The 23,691-nt window shown below is 37.0% G+C and overlaps 1 protein-coding gene across 3 annotated transcripts in view; it reads left to right on the top strand.

Moving 5' to 3' along the window:
- Positions 1-23,691, top strand: part of NFATC3 (nuclear factor of activated T cells 3) — a 186,703-nt gene that overhangs the window by 104,997 nt on the left and 58,015 nt on the right. For all 3 annotated transcript variants that reach the window (XM_074202066.1, XM_074202063.1, XM_074202065.1), the window contains exons 4-7: positions 8,231-8,430; positions 11,120-11,292; positions 11,741-11,881; positions 22,836-22,891. In XM_074202066.1, coding sequence (XP_074058167.1) covers positions 8,231-8,430; positions 11,120-11,292; positions 11,741-11,881; positions 22,836-22,891 — 570 coding nt within the window. The remainder of the gene's footprint in view (positions 1-8,230; positions 8,431-11,119; positions 11,293-11,740; positions 11,882-22,835; positions 22,892-23,691) is intronic.

Raw genomic sequence — 23,691 nt, 5'->3', positions numbered from 1 at the left:
AGGTTTGAACTTTAGATCTGGCACTTTAACCATTGCTTCATTTTTAAGAGCACTTTGCAAGCAAGGGTACTTTGATTTTGACTTTGGTATGCATAAAATACTTGGAAGCCAGAAGATTGGACCTTGATATCACAGAATCTCATATTTGGAAAGGGATCTCATTACCTAATCTTATCTATACCTGAAAAGGAATTTCTTTTACAAGAGACCTAAATGTTAGCTGGCCCCTGTTTAATACTTTCAATGTGGAACTTCCTGAGGTCAACAATTCTATTCTTGCATAGATCTCATCAATTTGAAGCCTAAATTTTCTTCCTTGCAACTTGCACACCATTCTTCTAGTTCTGCCCTCTGGAGCCAAGAGAAACAAGTCCAGTCCTTATAAGTCAACTTAATGTACACTGGGTTAAACATCCCTAGACCTTTTTGCTGGTTTTCTTGTGGCATGATCTTGAAGGCCTTTTATTATACTTTTTGGCTTCTTGGACAACTTAGCCACGTCTTTCCTAAAGTGTTCTGCCCAGAATAGAATACAAAACTACATGTGTAGTATGATCAGGACAGAGCTAAGTGGAAGTATTGCTTCTTTCCTGCTTTTTCTTGAAAGTTATGCCTCTCAATGCAGTATAAACTTTTGCCTTTTATGTTTGCCATATCTTGCTGTGAATTTCACATTGACTTTATGATCCCCTTGACCTCTCATATCTTTTCAGTCAAACTGATTTGTAACTGTGTCTCTCCCATTATATACTTATGAAATTGATATTTTAATCCTAGTGTAAAGTTTTAGATAATCTAATTAAATTTAAATCATTTGGTTTGACCTGATATGAATTTAGCCTATTTAGATTAAAAAACAAACAAACTGGTTATTCTACAGTATGTTAGCTAATCTATCCAGCTTTACATTCTTTTGAGATTTGATAAGCAGACCATCTGTATGCTTTTGTCCCAAGTCATTGATTTAAAATTTTTTTTTTTAATAGAACAAGTCCAAGCAGAGATTTCTTCAGCATTCCATTGCAGACTTTCTTAAGAGTTAATATTTTGTGTTCAGTTATTCAGCCAACTATTTATTTCTGTCTTTTAACCCACATTTCTCTTTCCTCCCTGCACCTACCTCTTAAGAATAGCATGAAAGACTTTTTCATTTATTTTTTAGGTCTTACTAAATGATTTCCCATATTGTTTCTTTTGGTATGATTTTTAGTTTATTTTTATTTTTTTTTTAGGTTTTTTTTGCAAGGCAATGGAGTTAAGTGGTTTGCCTAAGGCCACACAGCTAGGTAATTATTAAGTGTCTGAGACCGGATTTGAACCCAGGTACTCCTGACTCCAGGGCCGGTGCTTTATCCACTGCGACACCTAGCCACCCCTGATTTTTAGTTTATAAAGCCATGTTGTGATCACTATTTGTTAACTAGTTGTTCACTAACCATGCTTTTTTTGGTGGGGGGGTAAGGCAATGGGGTTAAGCGACTTGTCCAAGGTCACACAACCAGGCAATTATTAAGTATCTGAAGTCGGCTTTCAGCTCAGGTCCTTCTGACTCCAGAGCTGGTGCTGTATCCACTGCGTCACCAAGCTGCCCCACTAACCATGCTTTTAATGATATTGTCAGAATTACTTTACAGCTCCTATTCCCCATTCCACTGACCATTTTCTTGTTCCCATTCCCCTGAATCTTACTCTCGGATCAACTCCATCTATCCTTTCCCATTCCCCTGAATCTTACTCTCGGATCAACTCCATCTATCCTTTCCCCTCTTCTCTTTGAAATGAAACCTTTTCTTTTTTCCATTATCTATGTCTTCTGGTTTAAACTGAGACCTAACTTCCTCCTGATGATATTGTATCATTGACCATCCTTTGCAATGCTACTTTATGTTCACTAATATCCCCTGGATTCAGTTGGATTATTGGAGGGGAAAGTAAAATATTCCTTATTCTCCTTTGCTATCTCTAGGCCCTCCCTCTATCATTAGCATTCAGCCTCCTCTTCTCTTTTAAGGTTCACACTATCTAAATAATTGATCGTCCAATTTAGATCTTGATTTCTATTGTTTAGTGCCCCCTCTTTTCTCCCCTCCCTGGACATAGGTCTTCCTTTCTTAGTGAGTTCATTGCCAGTTCACAGTTTTTCTGCCCCAGCTCCTGCCCTCATCCTAGTATACTTCAGCATGTATATTAATAATTCCTCACATAGCTAGTTTTCCAGTTCCTCAGTCTACTCGGTTTCCATGACTTACATCTTCACTCCACCTAAACTACACAAAGAGATGGTCATACCTTTGATGTTGCCCATACCACAAGTGTTCTCCTTAAATTCTTGAACTCTGAAAATTCTTTATCTTATCATAGTCTCTTATCACTCCATGTTTCTCTCTACCTTACAATTCTTAATCTTGTTATTTATTCATCCTCACTGTAATATCTAATCTCACCTTTAGTTCTTTCTCAGGCCATTATTCCAGCACTCTTCTTCCTTTTATATCCTAATCTTTTGGTGATTCAATAAAAACCCAACCCCCCCTAAAAAAAAAAACATGGTTAGTGAGGAACTAGTGAACATAAAATTTTATAGTATCTATTACATTGAGTCTTTTTGCCAAATTTTGTATTAGTCCACTGTTGAATAGAGCTGGGGAAATCATAAAATCATTCTGATGTGGTCCATTACAGCATATATTAAATAATCTCAAATGTATCCTCACTGAAGCAAGACAATACTTCTATTACCTCCCTATTTGATTCACAATTCCATTCACTATAGTTGCTCTTCTAAATATTTTCTTCTCTCCTTGAGCCCCCCCCCATCTCTTCGTCTCTCTTCCCTTTTTGTGGCTAACCTAAGAGAACTATCTTCATCAGCTTCCACTCTTTCTGTTCTGACTGCTGGTGTCATCATTCAACTAAATCTGCTCTTTCTGAAGTTATCTAATGATCTCTCAGTTGACATCACTAGTGGCCTTATTTCATTTCTCTTGACTTCTCTGCAAGTTTTGATAATTTTTCACTCTTCTCCTTGTTACTTTTCCCTGTCAAGGTTATTGTGATATTGCTTTTTTTTTTTGGTTCACCTCCTGCTTGTCTTCTCAGTCTCTCTCCCTCTTTCTTTTTAGGTTTTTGTAAGGCATTGGGGGTTAAGAGACTTGCCCAAGGTCACACAGCTAGGTAATTATTAAGTGTCTGAAGTTGTATTTGAACTCAGGTCCTCCTGACTCCAGGGCAGGTACTCTATCCGCTGTGCTACATAGATGCTCCTTCTCAATGTCTTCTGCAGTCTCATGCAATTGTTCTGAGTGTATTTAACACTTTTATTTATGTTATGTGACTTCATTTGGATATTCACTGAGCTGAGGCAGTCCTCCTATACCTCTGTCATCATCTTACTATCCCATTCTCTGTAGTGGCTCTTCCAAACTTTTTCATGTTTCTCAAATCTCCAAAGTCTTCTCTTCCTCCACCTCACAGCCTCGAAGCTAGCCTTTTATTTTACTGAAATAAAAATTGAGGGGGTGGGGCACCTTGGTGGCACAGTGGATAGAGCACCGGCCCTGGAGTCAGGAGGACCTAAGTTCAAATGCAGCCTCAGACAATTAATAATTACCTAGCTGTGGGGACAGCTAGGTGGCATAGTGGATAAAGCACCAGCCTTGGAGTCAGTAGTACCTGGGTTCAAATCCGGTCTCACTTAATAATTACTTAGAGGTGTGGCCTTGGGCACACCACTTAACCCCATTGCCTTGCAAAAAAAAAAGAAACCTAAAAAAAATTGAGGTCCCTTCTTCCTCTTCTCCCATCACTCAGATGCCCTTTACTACCCTCTTCACCATCTCACATGATGAAGCAGCTTCTTCAATTGATCCATTTCTGTCCTATCTCCTCCATTTGTCAACTCTTTTGATTATTTTCAGTCTCTCCCTATCCCCTGGTTTGTTTTCTGCTATCTACAAACATGCTCACATCTCCTCTATCCTGAAAAAAAAAGTCTTAAAAAGCCATCTTAAAGGAGATATATCCAAAGTGAAGCTAATTACCTTTTCCCCTAAAACTGTCCCCCCTTCTGTCTTCTCTGTTACTCTAGCGGGCAGCAGCATTCTCTCAGTCCCTCCAACTCACAACCTCATACTCTTCTTCCCCTCATATCCAATCTGTTATAAGCCTCCCTTGCATGCCTCGTCACTCTGTGCCTACCAGGGGGCTCTCCCCACTCAGATCCATTTGTCACTCAGCTATTGAAATGATTTTCTCCTGCCCAGTAGACTTTAGAGGCTCCCTGTTGTCTCCAGGAGCAAATGCAAAGTGCTCTTTGTTATCTGGCTTTCTATTTTTCCAGTCTTTTTACACATTTTTACACACATCCTGGCTTCCATCTCCAGGATCTGGCCATTCTCTTGGGCATCCCCCAGACTCAGAATGCTCTCCTCCTTCTGTTCTGACTCTGAACCTCTTTGGCTTCCTTCAAGTCACAATGAAAATCTTAATCTTCTGAGAATGTTCCCCAAATCCTCTTAATCCTAGTGTCTTCCCTCTGTTCCTTACTTCCTATGTGTCTTCTATATAGCTTGCTTTATATATAATTGTTTGCATGTCATCTCCCCCATTAGACTGTAACCTCCTCAAGGGTAGAGGCTGTCTTTTCTTTAATATCCCTGTATTTTAGCACAGTGCCTGGTATATATCAGGTACTTTTATAAATGTGTTTTTTGGATTGATTGACTTATGTTCACTAACTAATCAAGTTCCAACTTCAAGTAGTTCATCTTCTACTATGTTGCCTTTAAGGCTGGGAACTAGAGAGAAGTTGGATAGAGAAAAGAGTGTACATTTCAGAGTAGTGAACAGGAACAAATGTATATTGGTAAGAATGAGCATCGTGTTGTTATTGGACTAGCTTGATGACACCCGAGGTGGAGATTTGAGTTGGGGCTAAATCATTCAGGACTTTGAAAGTTGGATGAGAAAATTTACGATTTCGTGTCTTCAGAAATTGCAGGCCATTGAAACTTTTTTTAAACATTGGAGCAATTTAATTAAGACAGTGTTTAAGATTGATTTTCCAGTATGGTATCTTAGAGGGCAAGTGGAAATCATGGTTCATAAAACCTCAACCAGGTTGGTGGTGGTGAAATTGAAGAAATGAATTTTTTTTTTTACTCAATAACAAAAAAACAACAATGTTTAATCCAGACAATACTGTTGGTAAAATTCTTATTTCCTCCTTTAAAAAAATTACATAGATAGCATTGAGTTTCCACCTTTCTTGGATTATTGAAATCAAATATAAGCTCCTCTGTCAATATCTTCAACACTTCTTCAATATATTAAATTTCATATCTGATTTTTTCTTGAATAATATATAGGTCCCATTTGCTTCTTTTTTTTAATAAAAGAAAGATTTTACTTATTTTGAATTTTACAGTTTTCCCCTAATCTTGAGGAAATGAATTTTTAAGGAAAAATTAGCAAATTTGGTATTGATTAAATTGACAGTAGCATATAAAAGGAAAAGGATTGACCGTCATAGCACAGGAGGAAAAAAACACAGGATTTAGAATCCAAAAACTAAGGTTGAGTTTCAGCTTTGCTGTTTATTAGCTATCTGATATGGTTGACCACTTAACATCTGACCTTCAGTTTCTTCATCTAAAAATAGCGGTACTAATATTTGTTTAGTCTGCTTAATGGTAAATAGGCATAGCTACGGATAGATAGAAATCTTTGTGAAAGATGATTTCAAGATTTGAAGATGTGATGCCTGAAAGACTGGAAGTGCCCTTGACAGAGAGAGGGAAGTTGAGGAGGAGCTCATGGGTGCTATGGATAGATGTGGAGGTGATACAATTATCCCTGGAGATGGCAGCAAGACATTCCTGGAAGAAGAAAGGAGAGACTAGTAAAGGAAACATGGTTGTACTCTGAGCTCCTTGATTGTGCAATAATAAAGATTTGTTATTAATGAATAACTGCATTTTCTTTCAGATGGCCTTTATAGTAACACCTGTGCTATCTCCTTCATAAGATATGATGTAAGAGCACTCTATAAATAATTCCTTGAAGTGAGATTCAACAGCTCTGCTGTTATGATTAAGTATTTCCTTTACATACTAGCTTATCCTTAAACTTTTTTGGTAGTTAGGTAAGTGTATAAAATGGTAAATGCCATGTTTTCACTGCAGGTTATTCCTAACAGATAATTATTTTGAGTGTTTTCTTACAAGAGAGAACATGAAGGTTTTTCTAGTCCTACTTTCTTCCAACCTTACACCTTAATTTCTCAAAGTATAGAGATAGAGCAGTGAAACAGCATGGAGTACAGAGTAATTCAAGCACAGAGTAATTCAACAAAGATATCTAGGCTAATTCCTTAAAGACAGAGGCCTTAGATTTTTCCCCATCAAAGACTGAATCAGTGTCGATGACATGCTTGTTATTTCTCAGCCTTTTTTACCCTTTTTAATGTTTTGTCCTTCATTTTTGAAGATGACCATGACAAGATGTCCATGAGGTGATATCATGACAGGCATCTGAATTGGATTTGAGTGGGGAGTGGAGGGGGCTGTACTAAGTCATTAGCCTCACTTTTCCCTCCTGAACCATCTGGGTCCATTAGGCAGATATGAATCAGGACAACTGGAGATGACCCTGGATGAGAGGCAGTCAGGGTTAAGTGACTTACATGAGGTCACTTGTTGACTAGTAAGAGTTAAGTGTTTTGAGGCTGGATTTGAACTCCTGTCCTCCTGATTCCAAAGCTAGTGCTCTATCCATTGCACCACCCTTTTAGCCTACCTGTAGGGCCTCACTTCCTACTTTCTGTTACCTTATAATGATTATGTCCAGTTCTACAGTATTGAAGGAGGAAGATACATCTGAAACAGTTAAAAATTGAAAACTGGAATGTATTAGGGTTTAGATACATACACTATAGTAGGCACATGGGAAACTTAGTAAGTGAATGTTGATTGATTGTAGATTTGTCACTTTTATCAATGTAAAGTTACTGTACCATTATTGAAGTATTTTAGCCTTATTCCCTAGCTATTGCTCTGTGTCCTCTTCTGAAATACTATGCCTAAAGCCAAAAATCCCAGAGTTAAGTAATAGAATAGGAAAGCAGGAAATCTGTTGCTAAAATTATTTTAAAAATAATAATGCAAAGAGAGGAAAAAGAGTTAGTGTATATTTTATGTAGAAAAGTAGTAGTTTAAAATCACTCTTAAGCAAAGAAAATTGCTTTGGCTTTCTTTTTGGTTTTTGTTTTTGTTTTTGTTTTTTGCAAGGCATTAGGATTAAGTGACTTGCCCAAGAGTGTCTTGGATTTGAACTCAAGTTCTCCTAACTCCAGGGCTGGTGTTCTGTCCACTGAGCCACCTACCTGCCCCACTGCATTGACTTTCAGAACTGAAGTACTTTGCTTCCCCCAAAATATGTAATACTTGAATTAGAGTAAAAAAAAAAAAACAGCGTACCTCTTTTAAAATAATTTAATTTAAATAACCTGATCTTTAAATAGAAAAAACACTTTGCTCTTTTGCAAAGTGCTTTTCTTTGTTATATGGTGCCAGAACCTAATCAGAATGTTAGCTCAGCAGTAATGTTCATCAAAAATCTCAAAGGATGGTCATTATAGTTATTCACTGTATTATTGAATAGTAAATGACTTGTCTCAAACTAAACAAGTAAATTTATTTTTTATTGACTCATGAATATACTTCCCTGATAGTCAAATAAGAAATCTTTAAGTACCTTCTGTGTGTTAAACTTGGGTCCTAAATAGAGTACAGATTGTGATTCCTGCCTGCAAAGAGTTTGCAATAAAATTCTAGTACTGACTTCTCCAAATCCACTTTCTATCTTCTTTGCATGTTCTTTTATTAAATATGTATTGAAAATCCAACTTACCATTTACCCCAAACATGATCCAGCTTCTTAGAAATAAAGTGCTTAGGATTTATGATGCTTTTTCCTGATGTTGTAAGCCCTTTACCACTTTAAAGAAATAACCCAAATTTGGAATTAATCCATAATTCTTAATTTACTTTAATGACATTTTTATTCATATGCAACAAATATAACCTTTAGAGCAGTTAATCAGCAAGCATTTATTAAGTGTCTACTACTTGTCAAGCACTGAGCTGGGAATTGGGGATATAAGTAAAAAGAATGAAATATCAATTCTATTATGCTTTGAAAACACAAATGTATACTTTTTCCCCTTTATTAGCTCCTGGGCTATAATGAAAAACCCGTAAATCTACAGATGTTCATTGGAACAGCAGATGATCGCTACCTACGACCACATGCATTCTACCAAGTGCACCGAATCACTGGGAAGACTGTTGCTACTGCTAGCCAAGAAATAATAATTGCCAGCACAAAAGTTTTAGAAATTCCACTTCTTCCTGAAAATAATATGTCAGCCAGGTATGTTGTTTACCTAACCCTACATAGACTGGAAATTCTCTGATAATAAAGGAAAAAAGTGTGAGGAAAAAGAGAGATACAAATTAATGATAACATGGGACTTAATTTTTGCTTAATAACACATTAGAGGATCTTTTTCTAAAAGAAATTAATCTCAAATATTCTGGTCTATTCTCAGCTCTAGTCAGCCAATTTGTTATAAATTTGAATTATCCTTAATTGGGCTTGCTTGTTTAGGCCCTGCTGTAGAGCTGAAGTCTTTGAGGTTTCAGGAAAGAGATCCAAGAAACTTGGCAGGAAAGCAAAAAAGACAGTATACTTAGAATTAGAGATCATTTAGTCCAACTTCTTCCTTTTACAAATAAGGAAACTGAAACCCAGAGAGTGTTAAGAAACCTATAGAAGGGACCTGGAGGTACAGCAGAGAGAATATTGGGTCTGGAGTCAGGAAGAGAGTTTAAATCAAACCTCACCTATCGTCATCTTCATCATTGTGTGTGTCGTTCTCCCCCCCCCTCCCCCGCCGCCCCAGATGTTTAATGTTTAATAAATGCTTATTCCCTTCTCTTTGTTGCTAGTGCTGGAAACCAAGGACCTCTCTTTAGGGTAACACAGGAAGCTGATCTTGTTCCAGTGTTATAATAGGACATGATTTGATGATAGCTCTGATTAACTGGTTCTTTCCCCATCTTATAGCAAGAAGATCCCAAACTTCCTCCCTTCTGTTTCTGTAATTTAGAATGCCATCTAGGGGCAGCTAGGTGGCATAGTGTATAAAGCACTGGCCTTGGAGTCAGGAGTACCTGGGTTCAAATCCAGTCTCAGACACTTAATAATTATCTAGCTGTGTGGCCTTGGGCAAGCCACTTTAACCCCATTTGCCTAGAAAAAACCTTAAAAAAATGGGGGGGAAATTAATGCCAACTACTGAGGCAAAAATACTTTGCACTTCAGATAGCCATGTACAAAAAAGATATAAACAGTATAGATTAGAGAGTCTTAAATACTAGGTACTAGCATTAAGTGAACTCAGGACAGGTTTCTTTTATGCTTAGGAAGTTGAAATTTTAGTTAGGGATAACCTGTGACAAATTTGTCTTGTCTGAGGATGAAGTTGTCATATTACAAGTCCAAGACTTTTAAGTTAGGTTGTGCAGTGAATAGAGCACTGGCCCTAGAGTGAGGAGGACCTAAGTTCACATCTGACCTCAGACACTTAATAATTACCTACCTGTGTGGTCTTGGGCAAGCCATTTAACCTCATTGCCTTGCAAAAACTTAAAAAAAAAGTCTGAGGCACATTTTAAATAAAACTCTTTATTAAAGAGCATGTGTACCAAGTGGACTTGGGATTTACTCCTTTTCTCCCCTTACCACTTTTTATAATTGCAGTCAAACTGAATGAACATTGTTTTTTAAATATGGGAGTGATATTTTCCCTTAAGTTAATGGAGAAGTTATAGTGGTTTTTTAAAAATAGCATTTAATATATAATTTTTCTTCAATAATACATACAAGCGGTATAATTTGGCATTTTGTTCAGAAGACTAAAGCAAATGGTATTTTTGATGACTTCATTATAAATATTCAGTTTTTCTTCTTTTTGTAAAGTAAAGCTTTTGAACTGAAATGAATCTAAATGCTTTAAACTATGATCATTGCCTTATCCTGGCCAATATTCTTTATAAAATAATTTATAAGTATAAGAGTCTATATAGCAGGAACTATGAGCTGAATTTTGTCATATTTCCATGGGTAATCATTTTAATAAGCATCTCTGGAACTGGAAGAACAATATTTCTATTTATAAAACTTCACTCTGCTTCAAATGGTTTATTTGAAAACTTCATTTTTTTCCTGTGCATTTTATCTGTATCTTTGAAAATGCCTTTAGATTTTAGAAATTCACATTAGAATACAAAACAACTTGTCTATGCAGGTCTCTTTCACTTTATCTCTACCTTAATTTTCATTTCCAATTATCATCCTTCAAAAGGAAGCCATAATCAGAAACAACTTAGAGCAATGAAAATTTAACTTATCTGATTTTTGACCAATATTCTATTATTCCTATTTTTTATGTGAATAACAGAGATTTGTTATGGATGTTTTTAATTGTATATGCTTTTGGCTGGTAATATATGTTCATTCAGGACATATTCTTAATAATATTTAGTACTATTCTTGTCTATAACAGTCATAAATGTAAATTATTTAGAAAATTGAGTTTTAGTATAATGGAATGGTATTAATTGATATACATCCTTGGCAGTATATAATATAAATTATATAATTGACTACGAAGATCACTGCCATCATACTTTCTAACACATGTATATAAAAGTAGTTGGGGGGGGGAACTATTCCTATTCCATAAAACTCTCATTCTGATACCTTAATCATGCTGCAGAGATAACCATGGATTTTCAAAGACTGTAACAGTGGAAAGAAGATGTTCTAACTTTTTCTATTAATATTTCGAATGTGATTGCAGCTGCAGCATATTCTGTCCATAGCCTTAGGACTAGCCTAGCTAATTATGGAAAGACTTATCAGAAGATAGATGATGCCTTTTTTTGGTTATAGCAACCTATAAAAAATAGATTAAAAATATAAATCTAAATTTGCTGGATTTTCTAGAACTGTTGTTTATAAATCAGGAAGTAAAATATTTTGTTTTCCCTCTTAGTATTGATTGTGCAGGTATTTTAAAACTTCGCAATTCAGATATAGAACTTCGAAAAGGAGAGACTGATATTGGCAGAAAGAATACTAGAGTACGTCTTGTCTTTCGTGTACACATCCCCCAGCCTAGTGGAAAAGTCTTATCTCTGCAGACTGCTTCCATACCTGTTGAATGCTGTAAGTGAGTATGATGGTATTTATTTAAAAAAATTTTTAACAATAACCAGTAGATTGTCTTCTCTACATTTTGATAGAGCAAATTTAGATACAGAAATTAAATATCCTGGTGTGAAAATAAAGTGAGCAAACTAATTTTTATGTTGGGATTATAAAAATGAGACAGGATAGTGAAAAGCACATTGGACTCTGAATCCATAAAAAGTCGTAATATTATAATGATGGTATAACAGTATCCCTAAATTACATTGTAGATTGTTGTAATTAAGTAATATTAAGCTATTTTTTAAATTCTTTTAAGTCTGGTAGTGAAATATGACTCAGCTGAAATGTTGGTCTGTTAAATGTGATGGAATTTTTCTTTCCATTTTTTAAAAATATATTCTTTATGTTTAAAAGTTTGCATATTAATACAAGCTTTTATTTAACTCTTTGTGGGGAAATATAGCACAACGATCCGCTCAAGAGCTCCCTCAGATTGAGAAGTACAGTATCAACAGTTGTCCAGTAAACGGAGGTCACGAAATGGTGGTGACTGGATCCAATTTTCTTCCAGAATCCAAAATCATTTTTATTGAAAAAGGCCAAGGTAACAGAATATTTATATTGATGGATTCGGGTGATAGAAGAGGAGGATATTTTTCTCCAAGATTTTCAAAGTTAACTGCTTAATTGTTCTTATGTTTTACAAGTGGTTTTCCATCTCTAGGCAGGCTTAGAGGAGCTTGTGCTTTGGGGACCCTTTTTGTTTTGTTTTGTTTAAAGTTTTGGACACCAAGTCTACTTCTGTGGAATTCACCTAAGGTTGTGGAAGTGTAGAAATCATGCTCAGTGCTGATCAATCTGGGTGCCTTAACCATTTCTGACTTGAAGTAGTACTTTCCTTTTTAAAGCAGCCTGGTGACGCCTCCAATCGCAGAGATTCACAATATTGGTGCCTAATATTCTAATATTCTTATATCTCCTATATCTAAGAAATCCTGAGCCCAAATTATCTGCCAGTCTCAGCCTTCCATGTAGTAGGAATTATAGGAAAGGACCACCATGCCCAGGTAGTAGTAGCAATTTTTTTAAAGTTGAAAATTTTTATTTATTCCTTAGTGCTTTATTAAAATTGACTAGAACATAATTATAAAGGACAAATCCATTTGTATGTACCTAATTTATTGAATGTTTCTAAAAAGTGTGTTAGTACACATGAAATTTGGCCACTTCATATAAGAAGTCATATTTTTTAAAATTCTGGGAAAAAATGTAAAGCAGATATATTAAGGAAAAATAATACTGATTCACATTATTTAGAACTTTGATAAAAGATTTACTACAACTCCTGTACAGTTATAATGTTCTATTTTATGTAATAGCTACCTGTAGTACAACTTAACTGACTAAATTATAAGAACTTCAAAGGAAAAGACACTTATTTATTTGTCTTTGCTTCTTCTCATCACCCAGTACAGGATTGGACATGTAATAAGCTTTATAATAAATTCTGAATTTAAAAAAAAATGGTCTTTAAGTTAAATTAATCTGTTAATATCAGGTATAAATCATTAAAACACTCATAAATTATAATAAAAGATTTCTGCTAAAGATTGAAAGTTGGGGCATCTAGGTGGTGCAGTGAATAGAACACCAGCCCTGGAATCAGGAAGAGCTGAGTTCAAATTTGGTCTCAGATACTTAATAATTACCTAGTTGTGTGACCTTGGGCAAGTCATTTAACCCCATTATCTTGCAAAAAAAAAGATTCAAAATTGGAAAAGTTGGAATGAATTCAGATGAATATTATTAGCCAAGATGTGTTATATGACTCTATCTGTTTCATTCCTCTTGCCAAATTATTAAGCATAATTATTTTTTAAACAGTAATAAACACAAATATAATGGACTACCCAAGTGCTGCATTGGTAGCCACAGATTGTCTTCAGAAAATTGGGTAAAGGGAGCAGCTTGATGGTGCAGTGAATAGTATACTGAACCTGGAGTCAGGAGGGCCTGTGTTCAAATCCAACCCTCGACAATAATTACCTAGCTGTGTGACCTTGGGCAAGTCACTTAACCCCAATTGCCTTGCCAAAAATAATCAGAAAATTGGATAAATATTCTATGGATTGTTTTTGAAATATTCATGGGAGTAGAAAGTGCTATTTGATGACTTCTCTGTCCTCAAGGGGTATATAGAATATTAAGAGAAACTTGTTCATAAATTAGGATTGATTTAAGTATAACCTAAATTATCTGCTCTCCAACATATTCAACTTTGTTGTAGAAACTACTCTAAGGCACATTTTCAGCCCCTCCTTCAAGAGACAGAACGTTCTTTGAAATTATATGAATGCTGGGGCGGCTAGGTGGCGCAGTGGATAAAGCACCAGCCCTGGAGTCAAGAGTACCTGGGTTCAAATCTGGTCTCAGACACTTAATAATTACCTAGCTGTGTGGCCTTGGGCAAGCCACTTAGCCCCATTTGCCTTGCAAAAACCTTAAAAAAAAAAGAAATTATATGAATGCTTTGAGTTCCTAGTGCATCAACTTCTACAATACAAGGTTTTCCTGAGCAGGAGAAAAGTCCAGGTCTGTTCTAGACTTGTACTGGCTCCTAATAGATCAATTATTTTGTAGCATTGTTCTGTGATGTAATAAATTTTAATTTTAATATAATCTGTAGCCTCAAAATAAGCATTGCTCATTTACATTGTTAAAGTTGAGAACCTGGACCGCTAGGTGGCGCAGTGGATAGAGCACTCACTGGCCCTGGAGTCAGGAGTACCTGAATTCAAATCTAGCCTCAGACACTTAATAATTACCTAGCTGTGTGGCCTTGGGCAAGCCACTTTGTCTTTCAAAAGCCTAAAGAAAAAATTTGAGAACCCCTGGCCTAGTCTCAAGCCAAGTTACAAAATCACAAGGAGTAGGAAAGACTTAAATATTTTCACTCTCCATGGATCATGGTGGGTGTTGGCCACCTGGCTTGACTATTTTCCTTGCCTCTCTTACAAAGGAATTTCAGTATTCCTTTTGATGTTTCTTTAAACATCCAGACATTTCAGTTTCTCAATCTATTTGATTCCCACTCCGCCTTAACCATGCACATGGATGGTCATACCCTGAATCTCATTACAAACATTACAGACAAGTATCCAGCTTGATCAAAAACACTGACATTCCTCTAAATGATTTCTCTTCTATAAACCCATCCCTCCTTTTTACTCACTCCTTCCAGACCTATTTTTTACCCTTAAGTATTTATTTATTTATTTGTTTGTTTGTTTATTTTTATTTTTATTTTTTTTTAAAGTTTTTGCAAGGCAATGGGGTTAAGTGGCTTGCCCAAGGCCACACAGCTAGGTAATTATTAAGTGTGTGAGGCCGCATTTGAACTCAGGTCCTCCTGACTCCAGGGCCGGTGCTCTATTCACTGTGCCACCTAGCCGCCCCTAAGTACTTTTTTATGTCATTACCTTTTGGCTTTCTTTCTTCCCTAATTTTTTTTTTTTTTTTTTTTAGGTTTTTGCAAGGCAAATGGGGTTAAGTAGTTTGCCCAAGGCCACACAGCTAGGTAATTATTAAGTGTCTGAGGCTGGATTTGAACTCAGGTACACCTGACTCCAGGGCCAGTGCTCTATCCACCGTGCCACCTAGCTGCCCCTTTCCTCCCCAATCTTAACATTTCAACATAGTAACCATTTCAACTTTATGGTGCCTTCTATTCTTCGGTCCTATACCTCATTGTCCATTTGCAGGGCACTTTTTGCTAAACTTTAGCCCTGACTTAACTCTCATTCTCTACCTCTTCATTGCTACTCATTTGCTATAGAATGGAAATACTACAACTGTTATGTTATTGTACCTTAACTGGACTCACTGTACCAAAGCAAATCTTTCTTCTGTAATTGATTCTATATCTCATTTTCCACAAAAGCTATTCCAAATCTTCTTTTCTTAATAATGTGATCTCTATTTGACAAAAAATTTCCCCTCTAACTATGCCTTTGATCCTATCTCCTAATGTCTTGAACAGTAGTTTTTCTCCCTTAGTCATATCCTATCCCCGTCCAATTTTCATACTTTTCTTATCTACTCTTCTTTCCCTTCTGTCTTATTTTAAACCAAGGTTCCCTAATCTTAATTTTTTTTTATTTTTTTAATTTTTATTCTCATTTTGTACAAATTTTTTTTACATTAATAAAATATTCTTGTTTAAGAGTAAATGAAATAACCCCTCCCCCATAGATATAGACTTGCTTGAGTGATAAACTAAAGGGGAGAGAAAAAAAATAAAATAAAAAATAATAGTAATAATTGTAGGTATGGCCAGGTGGCGCAATGGACAAAGCACCAGCCCTGGAGCCAGGAGCACCCGAGCCCACATCCGGCCCATACACCCAACAATCACCCAGCCGTGTGACATGCAAGCCACCCCAACCCCACTACCCTGAAAAAAACAAAAAAAGAAAAAAAGACCCCAAATAAAATAAAATAGTAATAATAGTAGTGGTGTCTGGGTGGCAGACAGAGCATTGGCCCTTGAGCCAGGAACACCCGAGTCCAAATCTGGCCTCAGACAACCAACAATCACCCTGCTATGTGCCTCCAGGCAGGCCACCCAGCCCCATTTGCCCTGCACCCTCCCCCAAATAATAATAATAAAAAATGTGCTTCAGTCTTTGTTCCAATCACATTCTTTATGGTAAGTCCATCGCAAACGTTGCTTCCATATTTTTCCACTGTTGCCATTGCTGATCGTAACTCCCTCCTTTCGTATTTCTCCACTACCATGTACTATTTTCTCTCTCCTTTCACTCTGACTCTGCTGTAGGGTAGCTGAGTGGCACAGCAGACAGATCCCTGGTCCTGGGGCCAAGAGGCCCTGAGCCCCCATACCACCCCTTAGGCCCAGCATCCACCTGGCCCTATGGTCCCAGACAGGCCATCCAATCCCAGCCCCTTGCAAGAAGTAAAAAAGAAAATGTGTTATATCTGACCACTCTCCCCCAATGGTTCATCCTCTCCTCCTTCATTCACATCCCCACCCCTTCCCCCTTCTCCCCCCCCTTACTCCAGATGCCTATACCCCATTGAATATATATGCTGTTTCCTCTCCTAGCCACCTCTGATGAGAGCAAAGATTCCTTCATTCCCCTTTGCCTTGCCCCCTTCCATATCATTGCAATAGCTCATTGTAATAAAGAAAAACCTTATTATATGAAATATCTTGGCCTATTCCCCTCTCTTTTTTCTTTCTCCCATTACATTTCCCTTTTTTTCTATTGACTCCATTTTTACACCATATTTTATCTTCAAATTCAGCTTTCTCCTGTGCTTCATCTATAAAAGCTCCCTCTACCTGTTCTATTAACTGAGAAGGTTCATATGAGTATTATCAGTGTCATTTTTCTATATAGGAATACATGCAGTTCATCATCATTAAGTCCCTCATATTTTCCCCTTCTCCTCCAATCTCCATGCTTCATCTGAGTCCTGTATCTGAAGATCAAACCTTCTGTTCAGCTCTGGCCATTCCAACAGGAACATTTGAAATTCCCCTGGTTCATTGAAAGTCCATCTTTTTCCTTGGAAGAGGATGTTCAACCTTGCTGGGTAGTTGATTCTTGGCTGCATTCTAAGCTCTTTTGCCTTCCGGTACAAGCTCTACAAGCTTCCAATGTAGTTTCTGCTAAGTCCTGTGTGATCCTGATTGCAGCTCCATGGCATTTGAATTGTGTCCTTCTGGCTGCTGGTAATATTTTCTCTTTGACTTGGGAGTTCTGGAATTTGGCTATAATATTCCTAGGGGTTGGATTTTTGGGATCTCTTTCTCAGGGGGATCAGTGGATTCTCTCCATTTCTATTTTGCCCTCTGCTTCTAGAATATCAGGACAATTTTCTTGTAGTAATTCTTTGAAAATGATGTCAAGGCTCTTTTCCTTGGTCATGACTTTCAGGTATTCCAAGAATTTTTAAATTGTCTTTCCTAAGTCTGTTTTCCATTATCAGTTGTTTTTTCAATGAGATATTTCACATTTTCTTCTAATTTTTCATATTTTTGGCTTTGAAGTATTGATTCCTGATTTCTGGTAAATTCATCAATCTCCCTGAATTCTATTTTTTGTCTGAAGGATTTGTTCTCCTCAGAGAGTTTTCTTATCTCTTTTTCCATCTGGCCAATTTTGCTTTTTAAAGCATTCTTCTCCTCAATAACTTTTTGAACTGTTTTATCCATTTGACCTAAGCTGGTTTTTAGCATGCTATTTTCTTCAGCATTTTTTTGGATTTCCTTGACTAAGCTGCTGACTTCATTTTCATGTTTTTCCTACATCTCTCTCCTTTCTTTTCCCAGTTTTTCTTCTAACTCCCTCATTTGATTTTCAAAGTCTTTTTTTTAGCTCTGTCATAGCCTGAGCCCAATTTCTGTTTTTTCTTGGAGTCTTTAGATGCAGGAGCTTGTGCTTCCTCATCTTCAGACTGAGTGTTTTGATCCTTCTTGGGCTCATTTGCAAAATATTTCTCAGTGGTGTTCCTCTCGTTTCTCTGCTTGCTCCTTTTCCCAGCCTAGGCCTGGTTTGGGGGTGCTTCCTGAGCTTTTGGGACACTCCCACAAGGGTCTCAGTGTGTGAGGCCCTGTCCTCCCTCCTGGTCTGTGAATGACCATAAGCGCCCCCCTCTGCCACAGGGCTGAGGTGGGGTGGGGCTAGACTGCAATCAGGATCTGAATGTGGTCAGAGCCCCAGAGTCCTGTTCCAGGGGCAGAGGACAGAGTTCAGCAGTCTCTCTCTTCACTCCCCTCCCTCAGCTCAATGGGCTCATGCCCTGGGGGCTCCTGCTTACCTGCTCTGCCTGCTTCTGTTCCTGGATCTGGGCTGCAGAAAGACCACTTTGCTTGCTGTGTGCCCTGAGGGCTGGGCTCCACATGCTCGCTCTGGCAGAGGTCCCCTGCTGTTCCCCCACTTTGTGCCCTGTGCTCCCGGGGTGTAGCTCAGGAGACTCCCCCACTGCGGCTCCCAGCGCCCTGGGGCTGCCTCCGAGAGGCTGAAGTTCTTTCCCTCTGGTGGGCCGCCCCTCCATCCCTGGGGAACAGAGCCTTTCTGCTCTTTTTCAGGTTACCTTGAGTAGGAGAACTGCCTCGCTGGGTCCCTCTGTGGGTTCTGTCTCTCAAAAGTTTAGTTAGAGTCCTTAGCTTATGAGTTTTATGAGAGAGTGCCTAAGACAGGATCCATTCTTGTTGCCATCTTGGCTCCGCCCCTGGTTCTAATCTTAATTTTTTTATTAGATTTACCATTTCTTAACATCATGCCACCTACAATTTCCTCATTTCCTCTCTTTTCTCTTCGTCCTCAAATTGTGTTGTTTTATGATGTCAACAATGAAGTGTTTTTAAAATATTTTATTTTTAAATGTCTGAGGCTGGATTTGAACTCAGGTACTCCTGACTTCAGGGCCTGTGCTCTATCCACTGTGCCACCTAGCCGCCCCTTAATATTCATTTTTTAAAAAAATTTTGACTTCTAAATTCTTCCCACTTAGCAGCAAGCAATTTGCTATAGGTTACATGTTATACATGCTATAGTTTATGCATGTATTTCCATATTAGTCTTGATGTGAAAGAAAACACAGATCAAGAAAAAAATAGTGGAAAAAATAGATTGTCAAGAGGGTAGATAGCATTTTTTCCATCATGAGTCCTTTAGAATTGTCTTAAAATTGGGGCAGGTAGATGACGCAGTGGATAGAGCAATGGCTCTGGAGTCAGGAGTTCTTGAGTTCAAATTTGGCCTCAGACACTTAATAATTGCCTAGTTGTGTGACCTTGGGCAAGTCACTTAATCCTACTGCCTCCCCCCCCATAAAAGAATTATCTTAAATCATTGTATTGCTGAGAATAACTGAGTCATTTAGAGTTGATTATTATACAGTATTACTGTTACAATGTACAGTGTTATGGTTCTGCTCACTTCACTCTGCTTCAATTCATATAAGTCTTTTCAGGCTTTTCTAAAATCATCCTGCTTATCACCAGTGATACCTTAATTGGTAAATCTGATGATCTTTTCTCAGTCCTCATCCACCTTGTTGTTGTGTCTTTGTTTTGTTTTGTTCTTGTTTTTTCTCCTACCTATCTGACTTTCTTAATCTTCTTTGGTCAAGATCCATCTTGCATCCCCCAACTGTAGGTGTCTTCCAAAGTTCTGTCTTATTACTTCACATCTCTTCTCTTCTTTCTCCACATTCTCAACTCCGTATATATCATTTGCATCTTTGTGCAGATGACCCACAGATCAACCCCAGGATCTCCCTTGAGTGTCATTCTTACATCACCAATTGTCTATTGAGCATTTCAAACAAGATGTCCCTGAGATGTTTTGAGACTTCCAGATTTATGATTCCTCCCTCTCCCTTAAACTCTGCATATCCAGGAGTCATTTGTCAAATATTGCTCTTCAGTTCCCTGACACTTTATTTCTCCTCCCAAGGCCACCATCTCACCTTGACTACTGCAGTGGCCTGGTCTCCCTGCTCATCCATTCTAACTTCTGCCTAGCTCTTAAATGATTTTCCTAATTCAATTCTTTCCATGTGCCTAGCACCTTACCTAACATGTAGTAGATATTTACTAAGTTCTTATTGATTATTTGATTAATCTTAGAAGCCATCTAGTCAAAACTGTATCCTAGCAAGAACTCTCTTTAAAGAAAAGAATTAATAACTAGGGTCTATGGATCCAGATGATGACTTAATTCAATAGAATTAGTTTCCTTTATAAACTTATTTATCTCATTTAAAATTTTTTGTGTGTTTTGGTTTTTTTTTAGGTTTTTGCAAGGCAAACGGGGTTAAGTGGCTTGCCCAAGGCCACACAGCTAGGTAATTATTAAGTGTTTGAGACCAGGGATTTGAACCCAGGTACTCCTGACTCCAGGGCTGGTGTTTTATCCACTACGCCACCTAGCTGCCCCTCTCATTTAAAATTTTTAAAAACATTCTGAGAAAGAGCTCTGGAGACTTCACCAAACCATCACATGGGTCCATAATAGAAAAACAATTAAATAATCCATACTTAGTTATAGCATATAGCTGACAACAAGGAATCTAGCCTTTGCTTTGAAGATCTCTAATGAGAGGGAATGTATGTTACCTCATAATGTAGCCAATTCCAACTTTTGAGTTGAAGGTTGGAAAAGGAAATGGCACAGCACTCCAGCATCTTTGCCAAGAAAACTCCAAATGGGGTCACAAAGACATGACTGAAAAATGGATGAGCAACTACTATAAGGAAAATTTTTCCTTATGTCAAGCTTAAATGTTCCTATTTATATTTTCTGCATTGTTCCTATCTCTTTGACTTAGAAGGAAAAAGATTATCTCTAGATCTTATTCTACAGAAAAATCCTTCAAATATTTGAAGACAACTACTAGGTTCTACCAGAACATCTTTTCTTCAGGCTAGACATCCCCATTTCCTTCTGCTTACCTTATATGACATGATTAATAATAATAATGACATTAAAGTATTTACATAGTACTTTAAGGTTTGCAAAGTGTTTTTAAAATGTCTCATTTCATCTAAATAAAACTGTAGAACACAGGCACAGGTGCTATTATTCCATTTTATAGATGAGGTAACTGAGACAGCTTTGTTAAGTGGCTTGCCCAGGGTCACACAACTAATATCAAGTGTCTGAGGCTTTAACTTAGAATTTGAACTCAGGTCCTTCTGACTCCAGGGCCATTTATTTCTCTGTGCACTGCATCACCTAGCTGCCCCTCAATTCAATCATGTTACAGATTTTTTTTAAGAGTATAAAATGAAAAATAGTCCAACTTAATTCACTTTCAACTAACCTCTTCATTACACTAAAGATCAGATCATAAAAGCAATACATATAAATTAAGTATTTGTTTTGTGTTCCATGATTTTCTCTTCATCTTGGGTTTTACTTACAGAGATGTCTTTAATAGATTCATTGTGAAAATGGATTTTAGAAAGTATCTGATGTATTTTTTTCATTTTAGAGATAATGAATGCAATAATTTGATTCTTAATTTGTAAGCTATAATGATTTAAAAAATTTAAACATGCATGATTCTTTTCACATCAACAATGTACCTACTAAGTCCAAGGTGCCTTTAAGCATATACAGATATAAAACAAGATAGTCCTTGCCTTCAAGAAACTCAGATTCTGCTGAGGAATACCACTAGACAGCAAAAGCAAACATTGGGTCATTTGAGGAGGGAGGAAGCACTTAGAAAAAGATTTAGAAAGATTTTGGTAGGAAGTAGCACCTGATTTTAACCTTGAAGGAAGATGAGGATTCTGAAAGATATGAATTTGTGAATACATTTCATCATGCAAATACAGAAGTGGTAGATGACAGGATTGGAGAAAGAATCATAGTGATAAGTAATAGAAAGACAACTTTGAGAATAATATTATGAAGAAGCCACACAGCAGAGGAGAAAGCTAGATTTGTGATTGTGGCCTGGATTTGAATCCTTGGCTCAGTTACTTGCCTCTGATTGAAAAGTAGAACAAGTTACTTTATTCTCCTGAGGCCTCCATTTCTTCATTTGTAAAATGGGGGTTTAGTCCGTTCTGGTTCTAATTTCTGTTATCCTATGTTCTGTTAACTTTGTCTTGGATTAAGTAAATTGTCCAAATGGTGTAAATTTACAAAAATAAGAAAAATTCTATTTGTAAGATTTGAGACTTTAATATAGTTTCAGTTTTCTGAAAATATCTTCAAAAATAAATATTTGTGATTTTATTCATCTCCAAACTTTTAATGAATTTATCCTTTGAAGCTTGTTGCTTATTAAATCATAAAAGTGGTTTATTGGGCATATTCTACAGATTTTTAAAGCTTTTATTCCTCCAGCTACACCAAATTTTCAGTACCACTAGGGTCCTGATGTGGCACTGAAATAGCATTGTAACAGCCTTCTAAAATACTGCACATTTGGCTTAAGAAATGAATAAATTGGGCAGCTTGGTGGCGCAATAGATAGAGCACCGGCCCTGGAGTCAGCAGTACCTGAGTTCAAATTAGGCCTCAGACACTTAATAATTACCTCACTATGTGGCCTTGGGCAAGCCACTTAACCCCATTTGCCTTGCAAAAACCTAAAAGAAAAAAAAAAGAAATGGATAAATTGCCAGATGTGTTGTCCTGTACTTGTAGTCCTAGCTACTCTGGAGGCTGAGGTTGGATGATCCCTTGGGCCCAGGAGCTCTGGGCTGCTGTGTGCTATGCTGATCCAGTGTCCGCACTAAATTCAGCATCAATATGGCAATCCCCTGGGAACAGGGGACCACCAGGTTGCCTAACAGAGCAGGTCAAGAATATGAATAAATTAAATTATTTAAGGAGCTTTAGTATTTTTAGGGGAAATAAATACATTCTCTGTAACATTGGTGTATATCTACATAATTATATCTTAATTAAAATTTAATTTTTAAACCTCTAATAATAGTCTTATTGAATGCTTTCATAAGCCTTATAACCTGAATTATTTGTAAACTGAATCATTTCTCTCAACAGATGGACGTCCTCAGTGGGAAGTAGAAGGAAAAATAATTAGGGAAAAGTGTCAAGGGGTGAGAATTTTAATTTTCTTCCTTTAGAAAATATTTTTGGTTAATATCTTTAAATGGGAAAACTGAATTAGTTACATGCGTTTCTTTTTAAGTCAGTGGGAAACTTTTTTTCTTGAGAACACTAAAGTATTTTAAAACATAAGTCTAATAACAAACATTTATTTGATACCAACTTTGTACAAAACAATGTTCTAGATATTGGGAATAAAGAGTTATTGAAACAGGCTTGGTCCTCATATACAAAAGTGAAAAAGGGTTATTTGGGTAAAAGTAGAGAAAGAAACTTTTACATAAGTAATAAAAATTAACTTTATTTCAGTATAATACCTACTTTGGGTTGAAGGAAGGGAAGAGATTATTTCAGAAGTAAGTTTGTATTTGAGAAAATATATTGTAAGCTCTTTTCCTTTCTAACAAAAACTATGAAAAATCACAGCATTTTATTTGACTCACAGCACTTCAGCTACCTTATCCTACCTTCATAAATTTCATTCTTTGGGATTTAAGTTGGGAATGGAGGGGTATTTATTCCTTGAACTTTCATCTGTAGATAAGCAGAAAGCATGGACCAAGTGCACTGAGGCTAGGTCAAGAACTTCCATTATTTATTTGTACAGCATATTCTAAGATCCCAGTAAAGTTTAAACCGAGAAATAGAAGTTAGCATCAACATAGAGATACCAGCCTTGCATGTCTAGCAGCCTTCAGACCTCTTACAATGGATGTCTAGTAGGCATCTTATATTCAGCATATCTCAAACAGGGCTCATTTTCTTTCCCTTTAAAACATTCCTCCCACCC

Source organism: Macrotis lagotis, chromosome 1, assembly GCF_037893015.1.
Source record: "Macrotis lagotis isolate mMagLag1 chromosome 1, bilby.v1.9.chrom.fasta, whole genome shotgun sequence".
In the NCBI taxonomy this organism is placed as follows: domain Eukaryota; kingdom Metazoa; phylum Chordata; class Mammalia; order Peramelemorphia; family Peramelidae; genus Macrotis; species Macrotis lagotis.
This window is presented reverse-complemented; position numbering and strand designations above follow the sequence as displayed.